The sequence below is a fragment of the Entelurus aequoreus genome, linkage group LG08, assembly GCF_033978785.1.
Source record: "Entelurus aequoreus isolate RoL-2023_Sb linkage group LG08, RoL_Eaeq_v1.1, whole genome shotgun sequence".
Taxonomy (NCBI): domain Eukaryota; kingdom Metazoa; phylum Chordata; class Actinopteri; order Syngnathiformes; family Syngnathidae; genus Entelurus; species Entelurus aequoreus.
The window spans coordinates 27,745,269-27,770,790 of NC_084738.1; the positions used below are offsets into that span (position 1 = coordinate 27,745,269).

Genomic DNA, 25,522 nt, shown 5'->3' on the forward strand with positions numbered 1-25,522 from the left:
ACTCTCGTCAAAATGATTAACGGAAATGGCCCTCAAATATGAAATTTAATCAACCTCCGTGCTTGTTTCCAGGATCACCCGGAGCACGGCGTGCTCTACTTGGTCCGCGGCCTGCTCAACATGGTGCAGGATTACACCTGGGAGGACAACAGCGACGCTAAAGTGCGGGTCTACATCGGCGCCCTGCCCCTGCTGGCCGCCATGAGTCAAGAAACTTATCTCTACACCATTCCAAAAAGTAAACACACACACTACTAGTATTAGCTACAGCTTAATTAATGATGACTTTTGTCTTGGTTTTTCTTTCATCCTTTCAGTGGAGTCCAATGAGAGTCTTTATGGAGGGGACCCAAAGTTCCTGTCAGAAATCAACAAGCTGTGTGAGACCTTGATTGGGCAAATCCTGGACCACCTCAAAGTCCTCGGTCGAGAAGAGGTGAGTTTAAATTGAAACTGTGTTATTTAGCCACCATTTTGGATAAATAGGTCGGCGTTACTCAATTATCTGGAACAAAACCTGCATTGACAGTTGTTTTTGTTCCATTTGTTTGCATCGCAGCAGAGCACGCGCCGCCAAGGCGGTCTTGCCTTCTCCCTCTTCGGCGTTCTGCTCTCCCACGGCGACCTGAGGAACAACAAGCTGAGCCAGCTGGCCGTCAACCTGTGGAACCTCAGCCACAAACACGGATACTGTGACACACGTATTTCTGTGAGTTTATTTATTTTTTTACATCACTTTATTTTTATTGCACATTTTTCTGGTACAAAACGTACTGCAGCGGATAATGATTTATTTAAGTATTTGTTCAGTAATGATAAATGAAAAGCTGTTTGTCTGTCATGTGGGCAGTAAAATCTCAGTTAAATATAACACATTGAGAAAATATACATTAGATGTACAGTACAGGCCAAAAGTTTGGACACAACATCTCATTCCATGGGTTTTCTTTATTTTCATGACTATTTACATTTTAGATTGTCACTGAAGGCATCAAAACTATGACTGAACACATGTTGAGTTATGTATTTAACAAAAAAAGGAGAAATAACTACAAACATGTTTTATATTCTAGTTTCTTCAGAATAGCCACCCTTTGCTCTGATTACTGTTTTGCACACTCTTGGCATTCTCTCGATGAGCTTCAAGAGGTAGTCACCTGAAAGGGTTTTCACTTCACAGGTGTCATAGTTTTGATGCTTTCAGTGACAATCTACAATGTGAATAGTCATGAAAATAAAGAAAATGCATTGGAAATGAGGTCTGTCCAAACTTTTGGCCTGTACTAATGTACATTTCTTACTTAGCCCTAAATGTGGCAGTGTAATTGTACAAATTATTTAACTTTTTTAGAATTCTATTTCGATGGTTTGTTATTCTCAATGTATTTCTCTTTGTCTTATTTCTTGTATAATTGTACATTAGAACAATTGAAGAAGACAGTGTATCAGTGTTGGCATGTGCTAAAAAGAATACAGTTGTGCAAATATAACATGCAAACTTATATTATTTAGGAGGGATAATTATGTATTTGAACAGCTTTTATCTGAAGAGATCCAGGTTTGATTAAGCACCCACTTCCCTACTTTTTTTTTTTAACATGCAATTTTAGATCAAGGGTCTCAAACTCAATTTAGAATAACGTTTTAACCAAATTACTTAAATGTGTTTTTAGTATCTCTACCAGCAGCTATAGTGACCCTGGGCTATAATAGGCCTTAAATATAAAACTGGTATATTTTGACACTGTTTGGTTCTGCTTGTTTAACGGTAGTTATCTTATCAATGTTTGTTTCTCTGTATTTGTTGTGTTTTCACCATGTTTCCCACCACAGGGTGTGTGGGTCGCAAAAACATTAAACAATTAAGTTTAATAGCAGGCCACAAAGTTTGAGACCCCTGTTTTAGATGGAATATATCTCTTAAGAAGAAAATATAAAGGGAAGTGTTTTTTTGTGTGCGCACATATTTACCGCATTCTCGTTTTACTATACAACAGAATTTAAACACCATTTTTAAGAAGCACCTTTAGACAGCTAACTCGCTTACTCAACAGCGCCTATAATGGTTGCAACCAAGCAGTGCACTTTATTCAGTTGCTTGAGAAAAGATGATCAATGTACATACTTAATATACTGTAACGTATACAATGGGCATATGACTGATGATCTCTGCAGGTTCGGACTCTGGAGTACATGAAGCATCAAGCTGCACAGGCCGACATGGCTCACCTGTCCGACACAGTGCAGAGGCTCGCGTTGCAGTCCCGCACATAAACACCAACAAGTACATTTTTTTTTTTATAATAATTTTTAAAAAGCCCACTACACATCGGGTATATCATGGTGTCAGGCACAAAAAAATTCACTCAAAATTAGTTTGGTTTGACTGAAAGCAATCATGTTTGCCAATATTAACAAGCAATCTTTCTTTTAAAATTGTCATTAATATCATGTAGTGCTATTCTATTTATAGATCATTTATGAGCTAATTTTGATCAAGTATGAGATTATATGTACTATTGCCAATTGTGTCTTTTGATGTCATAGTTGTTTATAAGCTACAAGGTACAATAAAGAAATGGACAGGACAAGATTTGTTTCACGCCGGTCTCGATCCTCTCAGTTGTAGTTTATTGATTCAGTTAGTGTATCATTGCAAAAAAACAACAACCCCCCATTCTTGTTGTTCATATACAAAATAAACAGCAGTGACTCACACATTTGGTCACACATATTTTGCTTTTTGCTGCCCAAAAAAGTTTCAAACTAAATAAAACACTGAACATAACTCATGATAAGATTGTAGCTCTGTGAAGTCTTTGGAAACTATGTGGCCCACTTAACTTTGTGTGTAAAAATGGATGAGAGTGACCCCTCTAGGAGAAGATGGTGCATCGCCTTTCCTCATACAATACTGTACTGTTAAAATAGCCGAATTTTATATTCACCGACTATGCACAGTCGTTTGAAATTGGGATACTTGCTGGAATTTCCTACTACATTTAAATTTTTTCACATAAAAAAATAAAGGACAAAATATTGATGTATTGTTTATGCCGTTGAAATTCCTCTGAATACATATCAACGACCACAAGTCTCTACACAAAAGTTAATAGAACTACAATGGAAGACTTTCACTGAATGAAGCCATGATTCAATTTGACTGATGTTACTGACAAGGCCGAACACAAAAACTAAAGGAAAAAAAAAAGATTAGAAGTGGCTGAAATAATGATGGATTATTTATTTGTCCATCTCCAAGAACTGTTTCACATAAATAATGAAAAAAAATAACTACGTTTGCAACAAGAGAACGTCTCATTTTACTCCTTTTTGCATCTCCTCCTAGCCCACAACACACTAAGTGCTACCCCTCATGTCCAAATATTAGTTCACAACACTAAATTCGTCTTGGAGATGTGACCCAGCAGTCGAGACAGGAAGTGCAAGATGATGAAGGTTCTGAATGACTGCAAGCCCTGCGGTCTAACGCTTACTATGAACGAGGAACTGAGAGGTGACTACAAAGACATATTTTGGGGGAGTGTAGAGACACGCTGACAACAGCAGTGACATGACTGTCGCCATGGTGACCGTAATAACACTGTCAAGGAGAGGATGTCATATCTAAAACACTTTCCTCTCACAGCAGACTGTAAGTTGGTGTAAAACTCTGAACAGAACAAAAATAATAATTCAAATAATGTTTACTGTCATCCAGTTCAGGGAGTTTGGACTTAAATTGTGCGGAAGGGAGGAGTTTGTTAAACAGCACATCTCCAAAAAGGTAAACCGCCGCCTCACCCCACTACCTTATACGAGGAGGTGAAGGCGCTGGTGGCGTGGTCTTCCCCTTTTTTCTGTGTTTTTTACGTGTAAGTGTGTTCTTTTGCTCCTTGCTTCCTTTGGCTGGAGTTTCAGTCCAGTTCGATGGGGCTGCTGTCTTCCTGGGCCTCCTCAACGCCGTCGTCATCCTCGCCCGCTCCCATCAGGCTGTTCAGCAAGTTTCCTGAAAGGTGCCACAAAGGCTTTGTTAGACATGTTCTACTTTTTCAAAGGACACAAGTGTTACTGGTTCACTCACCTAGCAGACCACCGTATGATGGAGACTGTTTGGGGGGAACACCGAAGAAAAGTTGTCCTATTCTGTCAAGATACTGAGGGAGGAAAAATACATTGGAAATTAAAACAGATGTATGAACAACAATATGAGGAAGATACTGACATGTGTACCAGGGGTTTTTCACCTCTTTTACCTGGAGGCCCAACATTTCCACTACAGCGGGGCCCACTCATTTATTAACACTGAATTAGTAATCTTACTCCTGAATTTAATAGTATTCAATAATGATTTTGGACGTACCTACAGTTTAATAGGATAAACATTGTCAAATGACATGAAACCATGTGTTAATTTATAAAGATTATGATCAAGGTTTAGGTCAGGCTGATTACAAAATTAAATCATCAAATATACTGCAAAAGAAAGGACTTAAAATTGATGAAAAATAAATTGACATACAATTACACAGTGCTAAAATTAATTCTAAATTAATAATAGTACTATGTTTTTAACTAAACTGTCAAAAAATCCTAATGAAAATACAGCTTCACCATCTTTGCACTTAAGAAACTTCTCTGACTTTATCTCCAGACTTCTTCTGTTTGTTTGATATTATCATTACCGGAAAAGTGTATTACAATTGAGTACCGCTGCAGCCCATACTAACCCACAGCTGAGCAATACATATTTGTTGATGGCCTTCTAAGGGGCCGGGTCCCTATAGTTAAGAAACACAGATGTATACTATGTACACCTACATTTCGGAGTGTGCCATTTTTGACATCCATTACTGTCATTGAAATTAAATTTTTTATCCTCTTCTTTGCTCCTTTTTAATTGTGAATTGCAACCACTCAATTTAGCCCTTTTCCCCCCGTCCCTTCCACTATGTAACCAAGATGGCAATGATTGAGGGTGGTTGGGGTCCACCGCTGCGCATTCACTGTTTGGGGTGGGTTGAGTGCAACTGCAGTTTGCCGTACTACTTAAAGCGCTCACAGACTGCAGCGGACTGGGCGAGGCAGGATGTCCACAGTCATCAAAACTTCCATATAAGGGCGCACTGCTGCGTTGCAGCGATGTATATAGTACAGGTTGCTCATTAAAAGGTTAACAAGAAAAAGAAGGGAATAATTAACTTTCATAAAAAACATTATCAAACACTTTGTATCACATTCAGGTACTTTTATAAAATTGAAAACTATTTGTGGTCTTAGCTTTTAGTGTAAGTGAAGATAATGCACCTATCCAGGAAAAGCTCTTTGATTTTAAAAGTCTGATCATATAATCATTCCGCTTGGTCTAATAGTCCAGTTTGGAAATGTTTTTGAGCCCATACATAATCCTCCATCTTGGTAGTCACATTAATTCATTCATCAGAATATCAAAATATCATTCTTGCGTTTTGTTTATGTAAATATATATAATTTTTTTCAAACAAAAGCAGCTGGCTTCTAAGGAGGAAAAAGATGGTATGGCAGCAACACGTGCCTGCTGGCTCAAGTACGCAACTCCAATTCATACTGACTCAGTGTGAGTAGTGACCAGGGATGGCCACCAAATCTGGTACTTTTGGTACCGACTGAATCCTGCCGGTCCTACCGAACATCAGTTCATGTAAGTCCAACGGTGCCATGTTACAGTACCTGAGTTGCGCCTGACGTTACGTCCAGTAGCAGACTGAGCCGACTCCAACTAGGGAAGTGGCGATAAACTATAATTATCAACATAGTAAAACTCCCGAGGGTTTGTATTACTCTTTCAAATTAGGTTGATCAAAAGACCGTGATTGATAACTGCACTTTGATAAACTCACATACTGACTGGCGTTAGCTTGCTATCTTCAATCAATCAATCAATCAATGTTTATTTATATAGCCCTAAATCACAAGTGTCTCAAAGGGCTGTACAAGCCACAACGACATCCTCGGTACAGAGCCCACATACGGGCAAGGAAAAACTCACCCCAGTGGGACGTCGGTGAATGACTATGAGAAACCTTGGAGAGGACCGCATATGTGGGTAACCCCCCCCCTCTAGGGGAGACCGAAAGCAACGGATGTCGAGTGGGTCTGACATAACATTGTGAAAGTCCAGTCCACAATTCTAACATGAAAACAAGAGCCATTAACGTATTTCCCCAATAAGAAGTGACACACGTCAATCACATAATTTCCCCACTGTGGGATGAATAAAAGTCTATCATATCCTATCCTAAAACAAACTCAGAAGTACACAATAACTAAACAAAAGCGAAAACTATCTGCTGCTCATTTAAATCTTTTGGTTTTTGCCCTCCAAGTCCTCCTGTGTCCAGGTAATTATTCCCCGAGTTTGTAAACATTAACACAAATAACAAAAAAACATGTTGAGAAAATTTAAATAGCGAATAAATAAGTATCGAGCATATACTAATACTACACTTGGTGTGGACATGACCAATTCATGGGTGGCTCCGCCCTCCTCTTACCTACTGTGTACCGAGTGTGACATTTATTTTCTACTGCACTGCGTTTCTATCTGGACTTCACTAAGCACTTATTTATTTGTGTTGTTACAAGCTAGGTTAGCTTAGCTATTAGCATGCCAACTCCTGGCTTGTTCTCGGCGTGTAACATGTTTATCTTCATTCTCCGGTTATAATAATACTTGATAACATTATTTAAGTTACTAAGAAATTCAGTTCATTTGCAGTAATGGAGGTGATTATTTTCAGGTCAGGGGAGCCGCTAGCCGCTTTTGTCAACCAGAGAGGATCGGCATTTTTGATTTACAGGACAACTATACACCGAACCGGCATTGCGCCGATGCAGGACAACTAGGGCAGACGGGTCATATTGGTCTCGCTTCCGATTGGTCTGTCAGTGGGGAACGAGGCGGCACCGGGTCGTATCGCAGGTCCCTTCCCGGCAATAGAGGCCGACCAGCAGGCTCAGAGACACCCATTGTCGAGGGGGCCCTTCAATCCACAATTTGTCTGTGAATTCCGGGTTCACAATTCTCTCACAAAAATTCCTTATTCGTGGCTGCTGCCATATGTAAGGATGTTGTCTTTGAGCCATCACCCGCCTCCTTCGTCTTCTATTGACATCACGGCAACAGCAGTGGCTGAAAATTAAATCACAGCTTCAAAACTATGGAATCAAAAAGTGTCCGTCTTCCTCAAAGTGGAGACTCGCGGGACGATATTTTACGAGAATTACAGCTCATGACGCAAAACACCCTTTAATGGAAACACCTCCAAGTCGCAAACGCCATCCATTCAACCATTTCCTACCGCTTGTTCCTTTCGGGTTCGCTGGAGCCTCTCTCAGCTGCATTCGGGCAGTAGCCGGGGGTACACCCTGGACAAGTCGCCACCTCATCGCAGAAGTCGCAAATGTAATTTGCAAAATGTATGCGATATTTCTAAAACAATCAACAAACTGCAATGGAGAAACAGCTACTGTCGTCACAGGCGCCTACGGGTTCTGGTCAATGGCTTGGCTGTTGGTCGGGACTTCCGGGACAAGGATGTGAAGTGACATGTGTTGTGGCAGCGAAAGGTCGTTTCAATGATGCCGGAAAAAAAAGAGCAAAACACGGAGATTGAGACCGTTGTACGAGAACGTTACATTTTGTGAAATTAATAAAGACAAACTGGGAATCTGTCTGAGCCTCCATTCCTTGGAATGTTACAATATTGACAGACGGCACAGCATTGACGTCACGTATCTTGCGGGTAATTATTTGGCGGGCAGCCGTGACTCTCGCCTTGTTTTAAGATTAACTGTCACACGCTTGCTAGTCTCGCGAGACACCCGGTCCATGTCTATTCGTGTCTCCAGTTACGTAAGTAACGCAACAAGTGTGTGACTCTTTTCAGGTACAACGCTGGCTTGTGTCGTTTTAAAGACATAAACCGGCAACTGATTTCTGGTTCGGCACGATAACCGGTTTATGTGTTTACATTTGATTAACCGAAAGGATTCACAGCTGAATCTTATCGATTGAGGGGGCTGTAACGGACTTAGCCGAACCGGTCACTTCTCAAACTGGATATCTGGTCGCATCGATTTATCTTTTACAGCCCTCGGTCTGATGTAAAAAGACACATGCCAAGCAGTGTTTTGGCGACACGACCGTGCTTACAGACATTCCGCCTGAGTATGTTTGGGCCTTAAGTGTAAACACACTCAAAGTGCTAAATTGAGGCACAGCCACTATCCCAACTGCCATCCCTGGTAACCTCAACGCCAACCACTCACTAACTTGTATGTCCAGTAAAGAAGACAACTTAAGAAGGGTCTTACAGCACTCACCTCATTATACATGGGGTCTCTTTTCAGGGAAGGTTGATATTGCTCACATAACACTGTGAAAACTGTTAATTTACCCCTAAAAAGGGAAAAAAATGAATTAGTTCCAATAAAAACACATCTTAATAAGCACAACTACACAATCAAGCAGCCGTTGCATAAACTACTGTACCATCACAAAAAATGGTAATGCTCTGCTTTAGCTACATAAATGCAATATGTAAAGTGCAGTTCACAACCACAATAACAATGATATTGTTAAAGGAGAATATGCAATTTTGGGTAGAAACTGTGTGTGAATGCTGAAATGCCCAAGACGACACGACACACTGACAGGCAGAGCGCGCTGGGTGGATAACGTTGATTAACAAAATATGTGTCTCTAAGGCGTATGTGTATCAGCAAAACAAACAGAAAAAGCTAGCGCACTGACGTTGGCAAGCTAAAATGCTAACAGTTCACATGTGTCAAGTTATGCAACTCAGAGGGGTGTGCCTGTAAAAAATATCTAAAAAGTTAGCATACTAATGTTAACATGTTTGAACTGTTAAGTATATACGACTGCGGTGTATTCCTGTAAAATTAGCTAAAAAAGCTATCAAGCTTTTAGCTTAGTTAACATTTGTTAGAGAAGTAGTATAGCTGGAATGACCAAAATTAATGATTTTTAGGTTAATACCAGGGGTGTAGCAATTCAATTCAGAATTTGTGGTTGCCGATACGATTCAGGGACGTCATTATTAATTTTTTTTTAGAACATTACTGTCCGAAAAGATTAAGAAAGTTGAAACCGATTCAGTAACTTTTTAGCCAAAAAAATCAACTAGTGTGACTCTGAAATAAATACTGGAAACTGAGTGTGAAGTTTCCTATATTCCTGTTATTTCTTATATGAGAGTTAGATATAGATGAATTATGGTTGTGGCTTGTGCAATCGTGCTGTAGCTAAAAGTTATTTGTCCTGTAATTTATGATATTGTCTTGTGGCGTTTGCTTTGACCTTGGTCGACCACCTTAGGTATCCGCCATTTTTGTTTTAATTGACGCTATAGATGGACAAACAAGTACGTTTAACGTCCTTAATAAAACTGCTAAACTTAATATAAAGTCTGCCGTTCTTAAATCCAATGTTTTCCTTTTTATAGTATCGTTAAAATCAATTGATTCCCTTTTAAAACAATTTTGAATTGAAACCCCTCTTCTGGAAGGCAAACTTGCTGATTACAGATCAATATTCTTGAAATTTAGAAATATAAATCTAACTATCAATTGTTACACCCCTAGTTTAATACGTTAAAAAATACCGTATTTTTAAAAATATTTTAATTTACTCAAATCGACAGTGCACCTTATAACCCAGTGCGCCTAATGTACGGATGAATTTTGGTTGTGCTTACCAACCTCGAAGCAATTTTATTTGGCACATAGTGTAATGATAAACCTGACCGGGAGATGGCAGTCACACATAAGAGATACGTGAAAGATAGTGCATTGACGCCCGTTGAATAAATGCTGCATTACACACAGCGCTCAAATCTCTTTAAATGTTTTAGTAAGACTGTGATAAGGTACGGAGCTGCATCGTTTCATGGATTGTCGGCGCAATACGGCTACGGTAGTCAAAATATGGGTATTATTATTATGTGTGTGTGTGTGTGTATAAGGACCCCAAATTGGCAACTTTAAGAGACGTTTTGTTTCGCAATATCATGCAAAACCAACTTTTCTTACCTACTGGTACCTGCTGCTGTATAAATGGGATCTGCAAAAGTCCCAAAAATGTGCGCGCGTCCGCAACTGTGGTCCGTGTGTTGTCAATAAACTCCTTCTTTTTTTTCTATCCTTTTGTATTGGAGCATTTATCCTGCGCTATTGCCATCGCTAATATAAAAGTAGCGCGGAGCTCTAACTTAATCTGTCAGTAGACTTGCTATGGAAGCGCTAAAAAACTACCTGTACAGCAAAGATGCCGGGGAGAAGACGCTGTCAAAGTGGAGCGACGTGTTGATAAACCGCTAGTCAAGGTCAGACCCCAAACTTAAAGCCTCATACATATCCGTTTCAAAGAAACATTCAAAGTAAAGTAATGACAGTTTGATGGTTGGTGGCGAAGAGCAGTTTTCACCGCCAACCTCCGCCCACCACGAATGGCTACAAAAAGGAATGACCCATTCGGCACTTAATTATCATTTACACCAATAAAATGTTGAAAGTTTGTCGCCATGGCACACCCCCATTCTAAGGCAAAATTCCCTGGCAATTTATCAACGCCGATCTGTTTAGTATTTGTCTCTGATCATTTAAAGTGAAATGATGACAGTTTGATTTTCCAAATAGATACATGTGTCCTGGGTGTGTTTTCAGCATTCACACAATTCATTTCCAATCAGATACATGTGTCCTGGGTGTGTTTTAAGCATTAACACTTCATTTCCAATCAGATACATGTGTCCTGGGTGTGTTTTAAGAGTATTTTACCCATCCACTGCCAGCAGCAGAAACCAGATAAAGTTAAGGAGAGGCTGGACAAACGGAGGTCCTCGCTCTATGGACGGGTGTTTCTCTGTGTACGTGCTAAACACCACGGAAGCGCTGTTTTTGTTCTTTAAGCAGAGAAACCTATTGGGAGTACAAGATGAGTAATAATGGCTACATCTTTGAAGAATACATTGTTGTCAATGAGTGATATTGCTAAAACTGATGCGAATGGACTCACTGTAAAACTGCTTGGGCCACAAACATGTCAACCTCACTGCGAAAGCCTCGGGATGATGAATACTCCACTAGCATCTGCGCACAACCCTCCCCGTCAGACGAATGCAAGAAGTGGTAACGAGATTCACTGTAGTTTTGCTCTAGAAAAAAATTGAAGAAAATTCAGATTATATAGTACCCATTATCCTTTTCAAAACATGTGCTCCTGCTGTGTTAGCTGATACTAAACACAGAAGTAATTTACTTGATGTACCTTTCCACAAGGTGACAGCCAGCAGCTGGTGTAACTTTGGGTGACCCAACTTCCCAGAGCCTCCAGTGGACCATTTCAAGGCTCTTGACACAAACGCTACTCTTTCTGGAGAGTTCTGATCCATCAGGCTAAACAGCTTTGCAAGTTGTTCTGCTTGGCAAACACAACCATCATCATTACAAAAGATAAACAGTGAAGGAAGTAAGATAACATTTGATCCCCTGCCAAGTTTGAAAGTCTACCCCTCCTAAAATGACATTGTTATGAAAGGTGTACTGTATTTTAACACAGAGAGACTAAATGTAATTTTAAAAAATAGAAATAACAGTAAAGGTTAGGTATGGGCGATATGGCAATATATATTGCAGCGTCCTGCGATCACGATATATTTGGCAAATAAATGACCATAGAATCATTTCAAAACAGGTTACAAAGGCTCCTAATTTGGCTGCTGACATATGTTGTGACTTGTTGTATCATTTTTTTAAATTACTATTACTTGTATATTTACTGTTAATAACTGGTAACTTTCTGTTATATAATATGATTCCATTATATTTAAAATGTAATGAGCTCTTATTCTTCTGTTGTTTTTGATTACATTAGTTTTGGGGGATATTACAAATTTGGGTATCGATCAAAAACCAAGTAGTTATAGTGAAGTGAAGTGAAGTAAATTATATTTATATAGCGCTTTTCTCTAGTTACTCAAAGCGCTTTTACATAGTAAAACCCAATATCTAAGTTGGGACAATATTGGTCATACTGATAATTCCAGGATCATTATATGATCCAATTTTGGATCACAATATTAAATCAGACAAAAACAAGATGGTGGTGTAACAATATCAAATAAATATTTTTGAACTGTTTACTTATACAATTGTACAAAATGAAGTCAATATTTCAAAATAGGGCCGCCACTGGCTAAATTGCGGCCCTCAGAAGAATTTTTTTTTTTTTTTTTTAAAAGGTTACTGTTAGCTTTAATTTAAATCCTTTGTTTTTCCCCTCAAAGTCCTCCTGTGTCCAGGGAGTTAATTCCTGGTTTGTAAACAATTACAAACATTTCAAAAAAACGTATTTATTTTTTTTAAATCACTGAGTATTGACCATATATACAGACAATGTACTATATAAATGATATACATTTGGCCAACGATAGAGCATATAATACTATCGTTATATCCTGATAAAGTTAAGAGCATATAATACTATCGTTATATCCTGATAAAGTTAAAGTACCAATGATTGTCACACACACACTAGGTGTGGTAAAATGTGTCCTCTGCATTTGACCCATCCACATGTTCACCCCTGGGAGGTGAGGGGAGCAGTGAGCAGCAGCGTGCACTGTGCTCAGAAATCATTTGGTGATTCAACCCCCAATTCCAACCCTTGATGCCAAGCAGGGAGGCAACGGCTCCCATTTTTTGTAGTCTTTGATATGACTCGGCCGGGGTTTGAACTCACAACCTCCCAGTCTCAGGGCGGACACTCTAACCACAAGGCCACTGAGCTGGTAATATGATAATGCATGTTGACAGCACATTGCAGCAAATTTGACAGCGAAAGGAAAACAAAAGGCATCCTTAACTCAATTTAGCGTTCTTGTAACGGCTAACATCCCTTCACAGTGCAAAGTCACTTTTAAGTCAGTAATCCTCGTCTCAATGGCAGCAAATAAACAATGTTTCTTACAGCCCTCATATCATCCCTGGAGGACGAGGAATAGCTAAACATGCTACACTACACACCGTAGGAGGATATGTTAACCACAAGCTGGAGCTCTTTAATGTAATACAGGTGGGCGGATCTATGCAAATATCTACAGTAACGATAGCAAGTAGTAAATATGAGATCGATACCACTGTGGTTGGATTGATTTTTTACTATAATTTTTTTTTGTCATTTATGCTATTGTTTACAATCTCTGGAAATAAGTCCTGAGACACAAGAGGCCTTTAATGCGGAAAAACCAAATGATTTAAATCAAAGCCAATAGTAAATAAATAAATGATAAATGGGTTATACTTGTATAGCGCTTTTCTACCTTCAAGGTACTCAAAGCGCTTTGACAGTATTTCCACATTCACACACACATTAACACACTGATGGAGGGAGCTGCCATGCAAGGCGCTACCAGCACCCATCAGGAGCAAGGGTGAAGTGTCTTGCCCAAGGACACAACGGACGTGACTAGGATGGTAGAAGGTGGGGATTGAACCCCAGTAACCAGCAACCCTCCGATTGCTGGTTACGGCCACTCTACCAACTTCGCCACGCCGTAGGAAATAATTAAAAAATATAATTGACATTGTTAAACCGCCATCCTGTGTTTTTGTCTGATTATAATAGTGATCAAAATATGAATCATTTAATGATCTTGAAAATTGTAGGTAACAGTATTGATATGACCAATATTGCCCCTGTAACTCCTTCGTATTGGATCGATACCCACATTTGTAGTATCGCCCAAACTAATGTATTTGTACCCAAATGTCATCAAGGATGTTGTCGTGAATTGTGCAGCCCTTTGAGACACTTTTGATTAAGGCCAATATAAATAAACTTTAATTGATTGATAGAAACTTTGAAATAACAGAAAAATAACTGCTAATCACAGTTTAATCAGAAGTGTAGATAGAACCATGTTACAACAGAGAGTAACAGGATATTAACACTAAACTAACAAGTAGATTAATTGTAGTAATTGTAATTGGCAAAATAATACAACCGTATATAGGGTTGGGTATTGAGTATCGAGTATCGATTGGAACCGGGACTAACTTTCCGATTCTCCCGGAATCGTTCAAAAGTTTAAATTTCGATTCCTATTTTCGATACCCAGTCCGCCGACCGGAAAAAAATATGTCCGCCGAACCGGAAGAAGAAGCCGCTGAACACCAACGAAGAAGCGCCCACCGCCGGAAGTGTTAGCATAGCCGAGCGAGTCAGTCAAGCTCAAGCATGGATAGCGGGCGTCGGCGGTCGAAAGTGTGGCTTTACTTTACAAAAAAAAATTAAATAACCGCGAAATAACAGAGCTCCATGTCCATCAAGAAACGAGTGGAGAGAGAGCTGCAGATATACCAGGACGTTCCACCAATACTTATGTCTGACGACCCTGCTGCATGGTGGTGGTCCGGTGGAACCAACAAAATACTTATCCTTTGCTGTCAGATCTCGCTTTCTACTATTTATGCGTTCAAGCTTCTTCCACACCCAGCGAACGTGTATTTTCCACAGCAGGAGACACTATCTGTCCAAAACGCTCACGCATCCTGCCTGAGAAGGCGGATATGGTCATTTTCCTAAACAAGAACTGTCTCTGATTTTATACTGTACCTGCTGCTAATCTGGACTGGGTTTTGCAAGTTGTTTCTTATTGTTTATTTGCTTTTCTGCACCAGGTTAGCCCATCAGTGGGAGCACGGTAACATTTTTAAGTACCTGCAGCATCATACACTTGTGTGTGTAAATGTGTTTTCATGAGGTTTCCTGCAGCATCATACACTTATGTGTAAAGGTGTTTTCATGAGGTTTCCTGCAGCATCATACACTTATGTGTAAATGTGTTTTCATGAGGTTTTCAAAAATAAAGCTTTCTTGAGGAAAGTGTACCCCTGGGAAAATGTATTCATAATTTATAATATTTATATTCAAGTTCATAGATTTGATATTTATATTCTAGTTGAAAACAGCCCTGTGAGGAATTTATAGTAAAGTTCATAAAAAGTTAATAGAATTAAAATTGATGGAGAATGTCAGACTATTTCATTCAGAAAGACTGTAGGTTAGCTAGCTCATTTAAAATATCCAAAACTTTTTTTTGACCCTGCCTCTTAAAAGAATCGGAATCGAGAACAGCCAGGAATCGGAATCGGAATCGTTCGAATTCAAACGATACCCAACCCTAACCGTATATGATGTAATATGATAAATTATATAAGGATTTTACTAGTGCCTTTCTACCTTCAGGGTACTCAAAGTGCTTTGACACTATCACCACATTTACCAACTGATTACGCAGCATGAGACGCAACTGGGGGTTCAATGTCTTGCTCAAGGATACTTTGACACAGTAACAGGGGGATTGAGGATTGAACCCACAACCTTCAGTTTAGAAGACAACCCCCTGAGTCATGCTGTATGTTACCGCATACATCATCAGCCAAATTAGGTGCCATTGTAATCCATTTTGAGAATGTTCCTATGTGATTTATATACAAATTATATATTGTTAGCGCAGGAAGCGGCAATGTATATCGCAATATAGATTTTAGGCCATATAGCCCATTCCTAGCACTGTCCACCAGCGTTCCCTCTAAGGTGCACGCCTGTGCAATCATGCACTCCTCACGCATCCTCTGCACACAGCAAATCTATTCAGAGCACAAAATCAAACTCAATCTGAACTCTAAACAAAATAAACACAATTTGTTCTGTAGAATTTTGCAGTGTGACTGTGAGATGCGGATTCCTCTGTCAAACGCCGTACTTTAGAGCTCTCCTTAGCATTGGTGTCTGCCAGCAACATCCGCTCCATGATGGAATTACTCGTCTTGACATGACAAGCGGCCACAACAACAAAAAACAATGTTCATCAACACTGTTTAATTATTGTAACGTCTGTCCATCGATCACTTTACTGAGCAAAAACGGTTTATGTTCGACCGTAACCACACCAAAAACATTAGTAAAAAACATCTATCTACCAAAACTGGTCATTTTCTGCCGTACACACCAGGCCAAAAACAATTATTTACCATATTAACAGCAGCTGCTCGCTCTCTCATTTGAGCCAACACACACTCATTAGACTCAGCCACTGATGTGTTTATGGTCACACAAAAAGTCAAGACAACTCCCAAAACCACACAGTGTAAATGCCAGGTTGTTGCAGTATGATTCCCCGATCTGTTACTAGATTATAGAAATGCTCACAAAAATATATATTTACAGACAAAACGTTATAGGAACATACACTTTATCCCATGCTTACATTTCATTGTGCAACACGTGAATGTTTTAAGGGGTAAGGGGTACAAATTATTTCCAAAGAAGGCCTCCTACCTAGGGATAAAATAATAGTACACAACTCATGGAAAACAAGATTTTTGTTATTTTCGTTGTACATGGGTCAAATCACTTATAATAGAAAATAATCTCATGGAAATGATTGCTGTCTTTTGATTATGATAAGATATTTAACCTGTTATGTCAGGTTTGGGACAGGCGTACTGCTGGTATGGTCACAGTTTGCACGTCTGTGCTCCACTGAATGGTCAGGGAGTTTGTGTGTTTTCTCACACACATATCAAAAAATAGAGGGAACATTGCTGTCCATTAACTCAACTTATTGGTCCAAAAGTACTTTTAAAGGCTCAATGCTGAAACTCACCTAATATACCATCTTCCACTTTGGTCTCTGACTTCTCCATCACCTCAAGCACTAGCATGGATAGATCTGCTGCACTGTTTTGCTGCAGAGTAAAGCATGTAACAAAGTAATCTATATGGCAATATTGTAGTACATAATCCTTTGTCACTCACTTAGACACCACTTTCCTTTCTGATCATTTTGCATTTGGTTTGTTTTGTTACATTTCATAATTATTTTCAAAGAAACTATGTTTACAATTGTTAAACATTATTGCTCTTGTGGTGTGTGTCGTGGTAATGCAACATGTGATAGTATCCTTTATAGTGAATTTAAGGTTCTGAGAGAACAGATTAAGTTAAGGACCGGTTACTACCTACATGCAATACTTCTAAATATGTGCCATATTATTTCGAGTACATGGTTCTGGGATTGACTTACAAACGAAGAGCGTGTACCTGGTTATAGCTGAAGAAGAGTAGAGCACCATTGTACATCAGCTCCCTGGCTTCACTGTGTTTAGCCTGTGACATGTACCTGTTGCAAAGCAAGAGTGTCAATATTAAAAATGTGTAAGGCAGGGGTGTCAAACTCAAATACAGAGTAGGCCAAAATATAAAACTGAACAAAGCTGCGGGCCAAGGTTGAACAAATTAACCTTTTAATAGAGACCCAAACAAGTTTTGCATTAAATATTGAACAAGCAAGGCTTATATAACTTTATAGTGACATGCAAAATCGAGTTTCAAATAATAATAATAATAATTAAAAAATATCAATGGCATATCAAATACAATTTAAATAAAAATTGAATGTCTCTTTTCTATTTGCAGCCTTCTGATGTAAATATCAACATTAACTTTTTCCACAGGCTAATAAATTTGAAAATAAAATAATGAATAAACCAACCAATCAGGACTTTAAACTGCTCAGTTTGCAACACACTGATCTAATCTGATGTGTCCAAGCCAGATACCTGGCATCTTTTCTTGGATGCTAGTTCATTAATGTCGGGGCTCAGGCTTTAAGCTGAGGCAACCTTCATTATCCAACGAAGGTGTTCATCAGTCATTATATCTCGTAGTCCACAGTCTTGGGGGCGTGCCTTACAGGCACTGCTTTTAACGTCCTCTACGAGCTGTCGTCACGTCCGCTTTTCATCCCTTCTAACAACGTGCCCGCCCAGTCACAAGATATGAGCGGCTTCTGTACGCACACACACGTACTTCGTCAACAGCGATACAGGTTACACTGAGAGTGGCTGTATAAGCAACTTACACATTGTTGGAAATATACGCCACACTGTGAACCCACACCAAACAAAAATGACAAACACATTTTGGGAGAACATCCGCACCGTAACACAACAGAACAAATACCCAGAACCCTTTGCAGCACTAACTCTTCCGGGACACTACAAAATACAAATCCCCCCCCCCCCCCCCCCCCACAACACACCTTGTAGCGTCCCGGAAGAGTTAGTGCTGCAAAAGGTTCTGGGTATTTGTTCTGTTGTGTTTATGTTGTGTTACGGTGCGGATGTTCTTCCGAAATGTGTTTGTCATGCTTGTTTGGGGTGGGTTCACAGTGTGGCGCATATTTGTAACAGTGTTAAAGTTTTTTTATACGGCCATCCTCAGTGTAACCTGTATCAATGAAGATCAAGTATGCGTTGCATTCACTTGTGTGTGCGTGCCAAGGCCGCACATATTATATGACTGGGCCAGCACTCGTTGGACTGGACGAAAAGGAGACGTGACGATTTTTGGGAGGGGCATTGAAATATGGGAGTCTCCCGGGAGGGTTGGCAAGTATGAGAATTAGCGGTGAATGCTGTGTTACCGCGGCACCGCCGCTGTATGTAATCGGCGGGCCAGCTCTAGTGTTAATTTGATATCACCTCAAGGGCCAAGTGAAATTACACGGCGGGCCAAATTTGGCCTGCGGGCCAGAGTTTGACACCCATGGTGTAAGGGATGAACAGTGTGCATGCATGTCAAGTTTTTATATTGCAATTAATGAAGGACAAGGAGAAGAAATGACGAGGACTCTTCTCAGACATGGAGATGCGAGGCTGACTATCGTGGGATACAATACAATTAAGTACAAAACACATTGGCTTGCTTCTAAAGGAAATAACTGACATAATGGGGACGATAGCTAAATGTTGTCCATTGATTTATTCTAAAGCTAATATTGACAACAAGGTAATGCAAATTTTAAATAACCAACATACACGTTATACGATATATATTACATCAGGTACAGCATATTAATGTACCTTGTCAGTACAGACGGCTACCTGGCTAACTATTAGCACATCTGTAGAGTAACAGCAACAACAAGGCAGCAGTTATGTATTACATGCTAATAGTTTGAACATAATAAGAACCCTATTATACGGTAAAACATGTATTGTGTATCTGTTTGTAGAACAACTTCTACACTTGTCAGTTGTATTCTTTCAGATGCTAGCAACCCTGCTAGATAGCTAGCTCTTCGTTAGCAGTCCATTTTAGGAGCGTAGGTAACTGACACTTCCGCCGTCCAAACAAATAGTCGGACCAGCATAGGTGGGCGGGTCTTTGGTGAAGTACCCCCAATCAGAAGGGAGTACGGAAACAGCAAGGTTGATAGAACGATCTGGAACACGGCAGGCCTCGAGAAGCCAACTGCAACCGGGACGTGAAGTCAATTCTTACCTAAAAAATAACGTCCTATACATCTGGTGTGCTTCATAGTAATCTCCTTTTTCTACACTGGCTCGCAATTTTCCTTCCACCCGCTGTACGCCTCCACGGTTCCTGACGCTGGAGCACCTCAGGGCCTCCTGCTCCGACATTGTCGTAGCTCAGCGGTGGGCGCTGTGAATACTAGTCCGACTGTTGACACGGGAAAACGTCAAATAAGGCTTGACCCTTTTCAGATGCCGTAGTTATAGTTATACAGGGCTTCGCGGACCATTGCTAAGGTACGCATTTGAAATGTAATGTGGCGTTCTAATAAGTAATTAATTACATGGGAAGTCCTACTAATAAAAAATAATAGTACATGTATTTGTAACATGGAAGGATGGACAGATCGATCCAGATAAACCTTGCCGGGTGCATCGATACCAATGTTGGTATCAGTATCAGATCGACTAGTGTGATATATGTCTGTTTTTGTTGTGTTGGTTATTTTCATATTGTTTAAAAACTTAGTTAATACGTCCTGAAAAAATATTTTTTGTAATTAAAACGGAATAATTTTACGTTATTGGCATTGTCTTATATTGTTGTATATCTATTTAGATTAGGTGTTGTCACAAATAAGTTTATTAGAAGTTTTTCTGTTTGACTAAAATCTTTGTACTGTGTTTTATGGGTATAATCAAGATAAACAAATAAAAGGTAGTCTTTGAATGATGGATTTGATGATGTTATAGTAAAAAAAATATCCGAACCAGGAACGAGAATATTTTTATTTTATTTTTTTTATTTTATAAACCTTTATTTATAATATGAAACATTTACATGCAATCAAGAGATAATTATAATCAAAACAAGTACAGAAACAGTACAAAAACAGAACAAAACAGCGCCTGGGGGTTGTAAACTCGCGATAAAGTAACTAAAATAGATTGCAAAATATATATACCGTATGTAACAAAATGTAAAGCCATATAGGCTCACACAAGTTTCGTAAATAATCCAAATTTGGAACACAGCATCATAGTTTTCACAGCTTTTTGGTTGTTAGAGGTAGATCGAGAGCATTTTAAATTAGAGTTCTAATTCTTTTTTGAAGGCACAAAAAACAGGTCGGGTATTGAGAAACTTACATTTATGAAGTATAAGGTTAAAAATGTAACATTTATTTTCAAATAGGAAAGAGATTATTATGGACCCGTATTTACTTGCAGTATTTGCAGTAATGCCCAGTACCCTTATTATACTTTCTGATCTCTCTCTCTATGTCCACTACTTGCTGTACATATCCTACCAAGTCAGTCCTACACTGTTTCAATGTCCATTTCTCTGATGATGCAATTGTTGATGCTGATTGTTGATGACTGAAGTGTTGATACCAACCAAACCTAACGCCCCCCCCCTCCATATCCCACACCCTGGATTGTAAATAATGTAAATAATTAAATGTATATACTCTGATGATTATCTTGTGTGATGACTGTATTAGGATGTTAGTGTATATCTGTATCATGAATCAATTTAAGTGGACCCCGACTTAAACAAGTTGAAAAACTTATTCGGGTGTTACCATTTAGTGGTCAATTGTACGGAATATGTACTTCACTGTGCAATCTACTAATAAAAGTTTCAATCAATCAATCAAACCCACCACGGTGACTGCCAGTACACTGACAGCAACACTAGATGGCGGCAGATACTTCGACTACTAAATCAAATGTCAAAACATCAATTCCCACGCTTTTATTCGTTTAATGTGTCGTATAATGAAATGTGTGAAATGTGTATATACGACCCAAACACGCTTACTGGAGTAATATCAAGTTATTTGACAGAAGACATTGTTTTGAACGAAATGCTTCCCACGTAGAGGGTTTTCCGGTTAAAGTTTCCTTTGTCGTCAGGAAGTGGCAGCGGGGTGTCTACGCTGCTGTATTATCTTCGCAGCTGACAACAAAACACACAACAGGCGAGCATGATAAGTAAGAATAATGACATATTTAATACCACGCTGCAATAGTGACAGCTACCACGTCGTCTGGGAAGGCCACAGACTAGTGAATAAGATAGCTTCGGAGTTAGCGCCGCAGTAGTGTGTGACTGGCGAACATAGCATGCTAATTCTAGGTTGCTAACTAGGCTTGCGCGGAGGTTTGACATGTTCCATGTGTCAGAAGGTGGCGTTAATACGTGTGTCGTTTTTAAACTGGTAGTATTTTGTTGTGTGACGTTACTCCCAACTTTGCTCCCGGGTTAGTTGGGGTTAACTCGCTCCCAGACAAGCTAACAATAGCATAGCTTGTGTGTCTGTTTTGGTTAGTGACAGCTGTACTGTGCTGTATTCTGCTGCCGCGTGACACCGATGTGTGCAGCACCTCTGTAGCTTACTGTTGTTGTCGAACCTGCTGTATGACTTCGAAATTTTTGCATGATCATTGGATGATCGAGGTGATATGGAAGTAGAATTGTCTCACATCAACTTATATATATCAATATATTAATACATATGCATGTATTAATAAATATACACATACAAATGTGATATACAAATAAATGAATAATTTGTATTAGAGATGTCCGATAATGTTTTTTTTGCCGATATCCGATATTGTCCGACTCTTAATTACCGATTCCGATATCAACCGATACTGATATATACAGTCGTGGAATTAACACATTATTATGCCTAATTTTGTTGTGATGCCCCGCTGGATGCATTAAACCAGTGGTTCTCAACCTTTTTTTCAACCCTGTGAACATTTTTTTAATTCAAGTACCCCCTAATCAGAGCAAAGCATTTTTGGTTGAAAAAAAGAGATAAAGAAGTAAAATACAGCAGTATGTCATCAGTTTCTGATTTATTAAATTGTATAACAGTGCAAAATATTGCTCATTTGTAGTGGTCTTTCTTGAACTATTTGGAAAAAAAGATATAAAAATAACTAAAAATGTGTTGAAAAATAAACAAGTGATTCAATTATAAATAAAGATTTCTACACATAGAAGTACCGTAATTTCCGGACTATAAGCCGCACCTGACTATAAGCCGCACCAGCTAAATTTAGGGGAAAATACAGATTGCTCCATATATAAGCCGCACCCGACTATAAGCCGCAGGGTTTTGATGTGTAATTAGCGTAGTATATAGGGATTTCTGCTACCACGGAGGGGATTGTCGGGACAGAGATGACTGTTTGGGAACCCAAAGCGTCCCATTTATTAACAATAAATATTTCAATCATTCAATCAAACTTTCACATCTTTGACATGGCGAACAGCATTCGTGCAGAGTACAAATAATACAACGGTGCAAAGTAATACAAAGTGCTCGCCTGTACGTTATCAAAATAACCAGCCTACCGGTATATGAAAAGTCAGTCTTTAATCATTGTGTCATCGTCTTCCTCCTGCGTACTAAAACCACCGAAATCCTCTTCGTCAGTATCGGAGAAGAACAGGCCGTAAATAAGCCGCACCCTTGTATAAGCCGCAGGGACCAGAACGAGGGGAAAAAGTAGCGGCTTATAGTCCGGAAATTACGGTAATCATCAACTTAAAGTGCCGTCTTTGGGGATTGTAATAGAGATCCATCTGGATTCATGAACTTAATTCTAAACATTTCTTCACAAAAAAATAAATCTTTAACATCAATATTTATGGAACATGTCCACAAAAAATCTAGCTGTCAGCAATGAATATTGCATTGTTGCATTTCTTTTCACAGTTCTTTTTGACAGACGTTTTAGTGAGGGTCAAACCATCATGGCATGGGGGAAACTCTGGGTTTATGGTAATGAATGGAATAGCCTACTTGATTTGATGTTCAGTTTATGAACTTACATTCATATTTTGTTGAAGTATTATTCAATAAATATATTTATAAAGGATTTTTGAATTGTTGCTATTTTTAGAATATTTAAAAAAAATCTCACGTACCCTTTGGCATACCTTCAAGTACCCCCAGGGGTACGTGTACCCCCATTTGAGAACCACTGCATTAAACATTGTAACTTTACCATGAATTGATTAACGTGGACCCCGACTTAAACAAGTTGAAAAACTTATTTGGGTGTTACCGTTTAGTAGTCAATTGTATGGAATATGTACTGTACTGTGCAATCTACTAATACAAGTTTCAATCAATCAATCAAAAACAAGGTTTTCCAAAATAAGAGAACAACTTCAACTCCAGTTATGGAAAAAAGTTGCGGTGGGCGGGGTTGGGGGGGGGGGGGTTTGGTGGTAGCAGTGGGTGTATGTTGTAGCGTCCCGGAAGAGTTAGTGCTGCAAGGGGTTCTGGGTATTTGTTCTGTTGTGTTTATGTTGTGCTACGGTGCGGATGTTCTCCCGAAATGTGTTTGTCATTCTTGTTTGGTGTGGGTTCACAGTGTGGTGCATATTTGTAACAGTGTTAAAGTTGTTTGTACGGCTACCCTCAGTGTGACCTGTATGGCTGTTGGTCAAGTATGCCTTGCATTCACTTATGTGTATGTAAAAGCCCCATATATTATGTAACTGGGCCGGCACGCTGTTTGAATGGAGGAAAAGCGGACGTGATGACAGGTTGTAGAGGACGCTAAAGGCAGTGCCTTTAAGGCACGCTCCCAATAATGTTGTCCGGGTGGAAATCGGGAGAATGGTTGCCCTGGGAGATTTTCGGGAGGGGCACTGAAATTCGGGAGTCTCCCGGGAAAATCGGGAAGTTGAAACCGATACCGATAATTTCCGATATTACATTTTAAAGCATTTATCTTTTAGCATTTCTAATTTGTATAAATAAACGCGTATTTGTAAATATATTATTGAGATATGAAAATATATACAAATAAAATGTATAAATATAAAAATATGACATATAAATAAATCAAGAATGTGTATAAATAAAGGTGTATTTGTAAATAATATTTTTGAGATTTGAATATAAATATGCTTGATTTTGTATTTGTATTTGTATTGAATTTGCATATGTGGATTGCTTTTTTGCTTTTGTGTCAATGAGACATTCCTCCCACAAACCAGATGCACAAATACATGTGGCTTACACACTCCCCTGAACAACCAGCAGAGGGCACTGCAGCCAGAGCGGTCTCTGTCACAGACATGGTCAGACACTGGCGAGCCAATCAGAGGCACACTAGGGAGGGTCATATGATTATTGACATATGATGATGATTTGACACACATTGCACTGATAAGAGATCAGTATCTACATCGGGACAAGTTCATTAAACGGCATTGATACAATAAAATGAGCAGCTAGCACAGTCTTTCAGATTAACTGGATAAATTAGCATTAACTAATACAACGCAAACATTAGCTAGCTCAGGCCCGTTGTTCTCTGTAAAGACGTGTATTGTTTTTGTGCAGAGAATTCAGAGCATTTTGCATATAAAGTATTTTATGCTCTGTGACCGAGACCGCTCTGGCTGCAGTGCCCTCTGCTGGTTGTTCAGGGGAGTGTGTAGGTCACGTTTATTTGTGCATCTGGTTTGTGGGAGGAATGTCTCATCGACACAAAAGCAAAAAAGCAATCCACATATGCAAATTCAATACAAATACAAAATCAAGCATATTTATATTCAAATCTCAAAAATATATTTACAAATACACGTTTATTTATACAAATTCTTGATTTATTTGTATGTCACATTTGTATATTTATACATTTATTTGTATATATTTTAAAATCTCAAAAATATATTTACAAATACGCGTTTATTTATACAAATGATGTATTTATTTGTATGTCACATTTGTATTTGTATATTTATTAATATATGCATAAGTATTAATACCATATATATATATATAAGTTGATGTGAGACAATTCTACTTCCATAAGGTGATGACATTAAATTAATGTTGAAGCTCTATCTGCTTTTGTTCAACAGGCCCATTCAAATACCTGACCTGCTGCAATGGGAACACGCCCCTTTAAATTCAAGTAATTTTGGTAAGTCTGATTCCCCTTTGCAAACACACCCCTTATCTTTGCTGCTCTAATTGCAAATATGTGGCTGTTCCTGTCTCCAAAACTATAGCTGGCCTTTTAAAGCTTGAGAAAATTGTTGCAACCTGCTGGTAACACTCTAACTTCAGTGGCCACTTACTTTTAAGAA

The 25,522-nt window shown here is 39.0% G+C and overlaps 3 protein-coding genes across 6 annotated transcripts in view; 2 read left to right on the top strand and 1 right to left on the bottom strand.

Annotated features, from left to right (window-relative positions):
* vps35l (VPS35 endosomal protein sorting factor like) overlaps positions 1 to 3,013 on the top strand; it is a 25,613-nt gene extending 22,600 nt beyond the window's left edge. Inside the window, exons 27-30 of the mRNA XM_062056146.1 lie at positions 73 to 238; positions 318 to 436; positions 560 to 709; positions 2,176 to 3,013. Of these exons, the coding sequence (XP_061912130.1) occupies positions 73 to 238; positions 318 to 436; positions 560 to 709; positions 2,176 to 2,274 (534 nt within the window). The 3' untranslated portion in view covers positions 2,275 to 3,013. The remainder of the gene's footprint in view (positions 1 to 72; positions 239 to 317; positions 437 to 559; positions 710 to 2,175) is intronic.
* get4 (guided entry of tail-anchored proteins factor 4) lies at positions 2,396 to 19,625 on the bottom strand. Of its 2 annotated transcripts, none has more exons than XM_062056147.1 (9): positions 19,415 to 19,625; positions 17,171 to 17,249; positions 16,734 to 16,815; positions 11,330 to 11,479; positions 11,078 to 11,216; positions 10,840 to 10,980; positions 8,365 to 8,440; positions 4,085 to 4,157; positions 2,396 to 4,009 (listed from the first exon to the last, which is right to left on the bottom strand). In XM_062056147.1, the coding sequence occupies exons 1-9, from the start codon at positions 19,552 to 19,554 to the stop codon at positions 3,918 to 3,920; spliced, it is 972 nt and encodes a 323-aa protein (XP_061912131.1). In that variant the 5' UTR covers positions 19,555 to 19,625; the 3' UTR covers positions 2,396 to 3,917. The 2 variants fall into 2 exon arrangements, with proteins under 2 accessions (XP_061912131.1, XP_061912132.1); XM_062056148.1 differs by lacking the exon at positions 19,415 to 19,625 and adding an exon at positions 18,994 to 19,188.
* A 1,644-nt stretch (positions 19,626 to 21,269) lies between these two features.
* mrtfab (myocardin related transcription factor Ab) overlaps positions 21,270 to 25,522 on the top strand; it is an 84,661-nt gene continuing 80,408 nt past the window's right edge. For 2 of the 3 annotated variants that reach the window (XM_062056149.1, XM_062056151.1), the window contains exons 1-2: positions 21,270 to 21,384; positions 25,295 to 25,356. The gene's annotated coding sequence lies outside the window, so the exon portion shown is untranslated. The remainder of the gene's footprint in view (positions 21,385 to 25,294; positions 25,357 to 25,522) is intronic. The other variant, XM_062056154.1, reaches the window with a different exon arrangement.

Coding starts and splice junctions, on each gene's coding strand:
- get4 (XM_062056147.1), bottom strand. CDS start 19,554: ATGTCGGAGCAGGAGGCCCTGAGGTGCTCCAGCGTCAGGAACCGTGGA. Junction 17,250..19,414: donor TATAGGACGTTATTTTTTAG/GTAAGAATTGAC, acceptor GCTTTGCAACAG/GTACATGTCACAGGCTAAAC. Junction 4,158..8,364: donor GAGACCCCATGTATAATGAG/GTGAGTGCTGTA, acceptor TTCCTCCCTCAG/TATCTTGACAGAATAGGACA.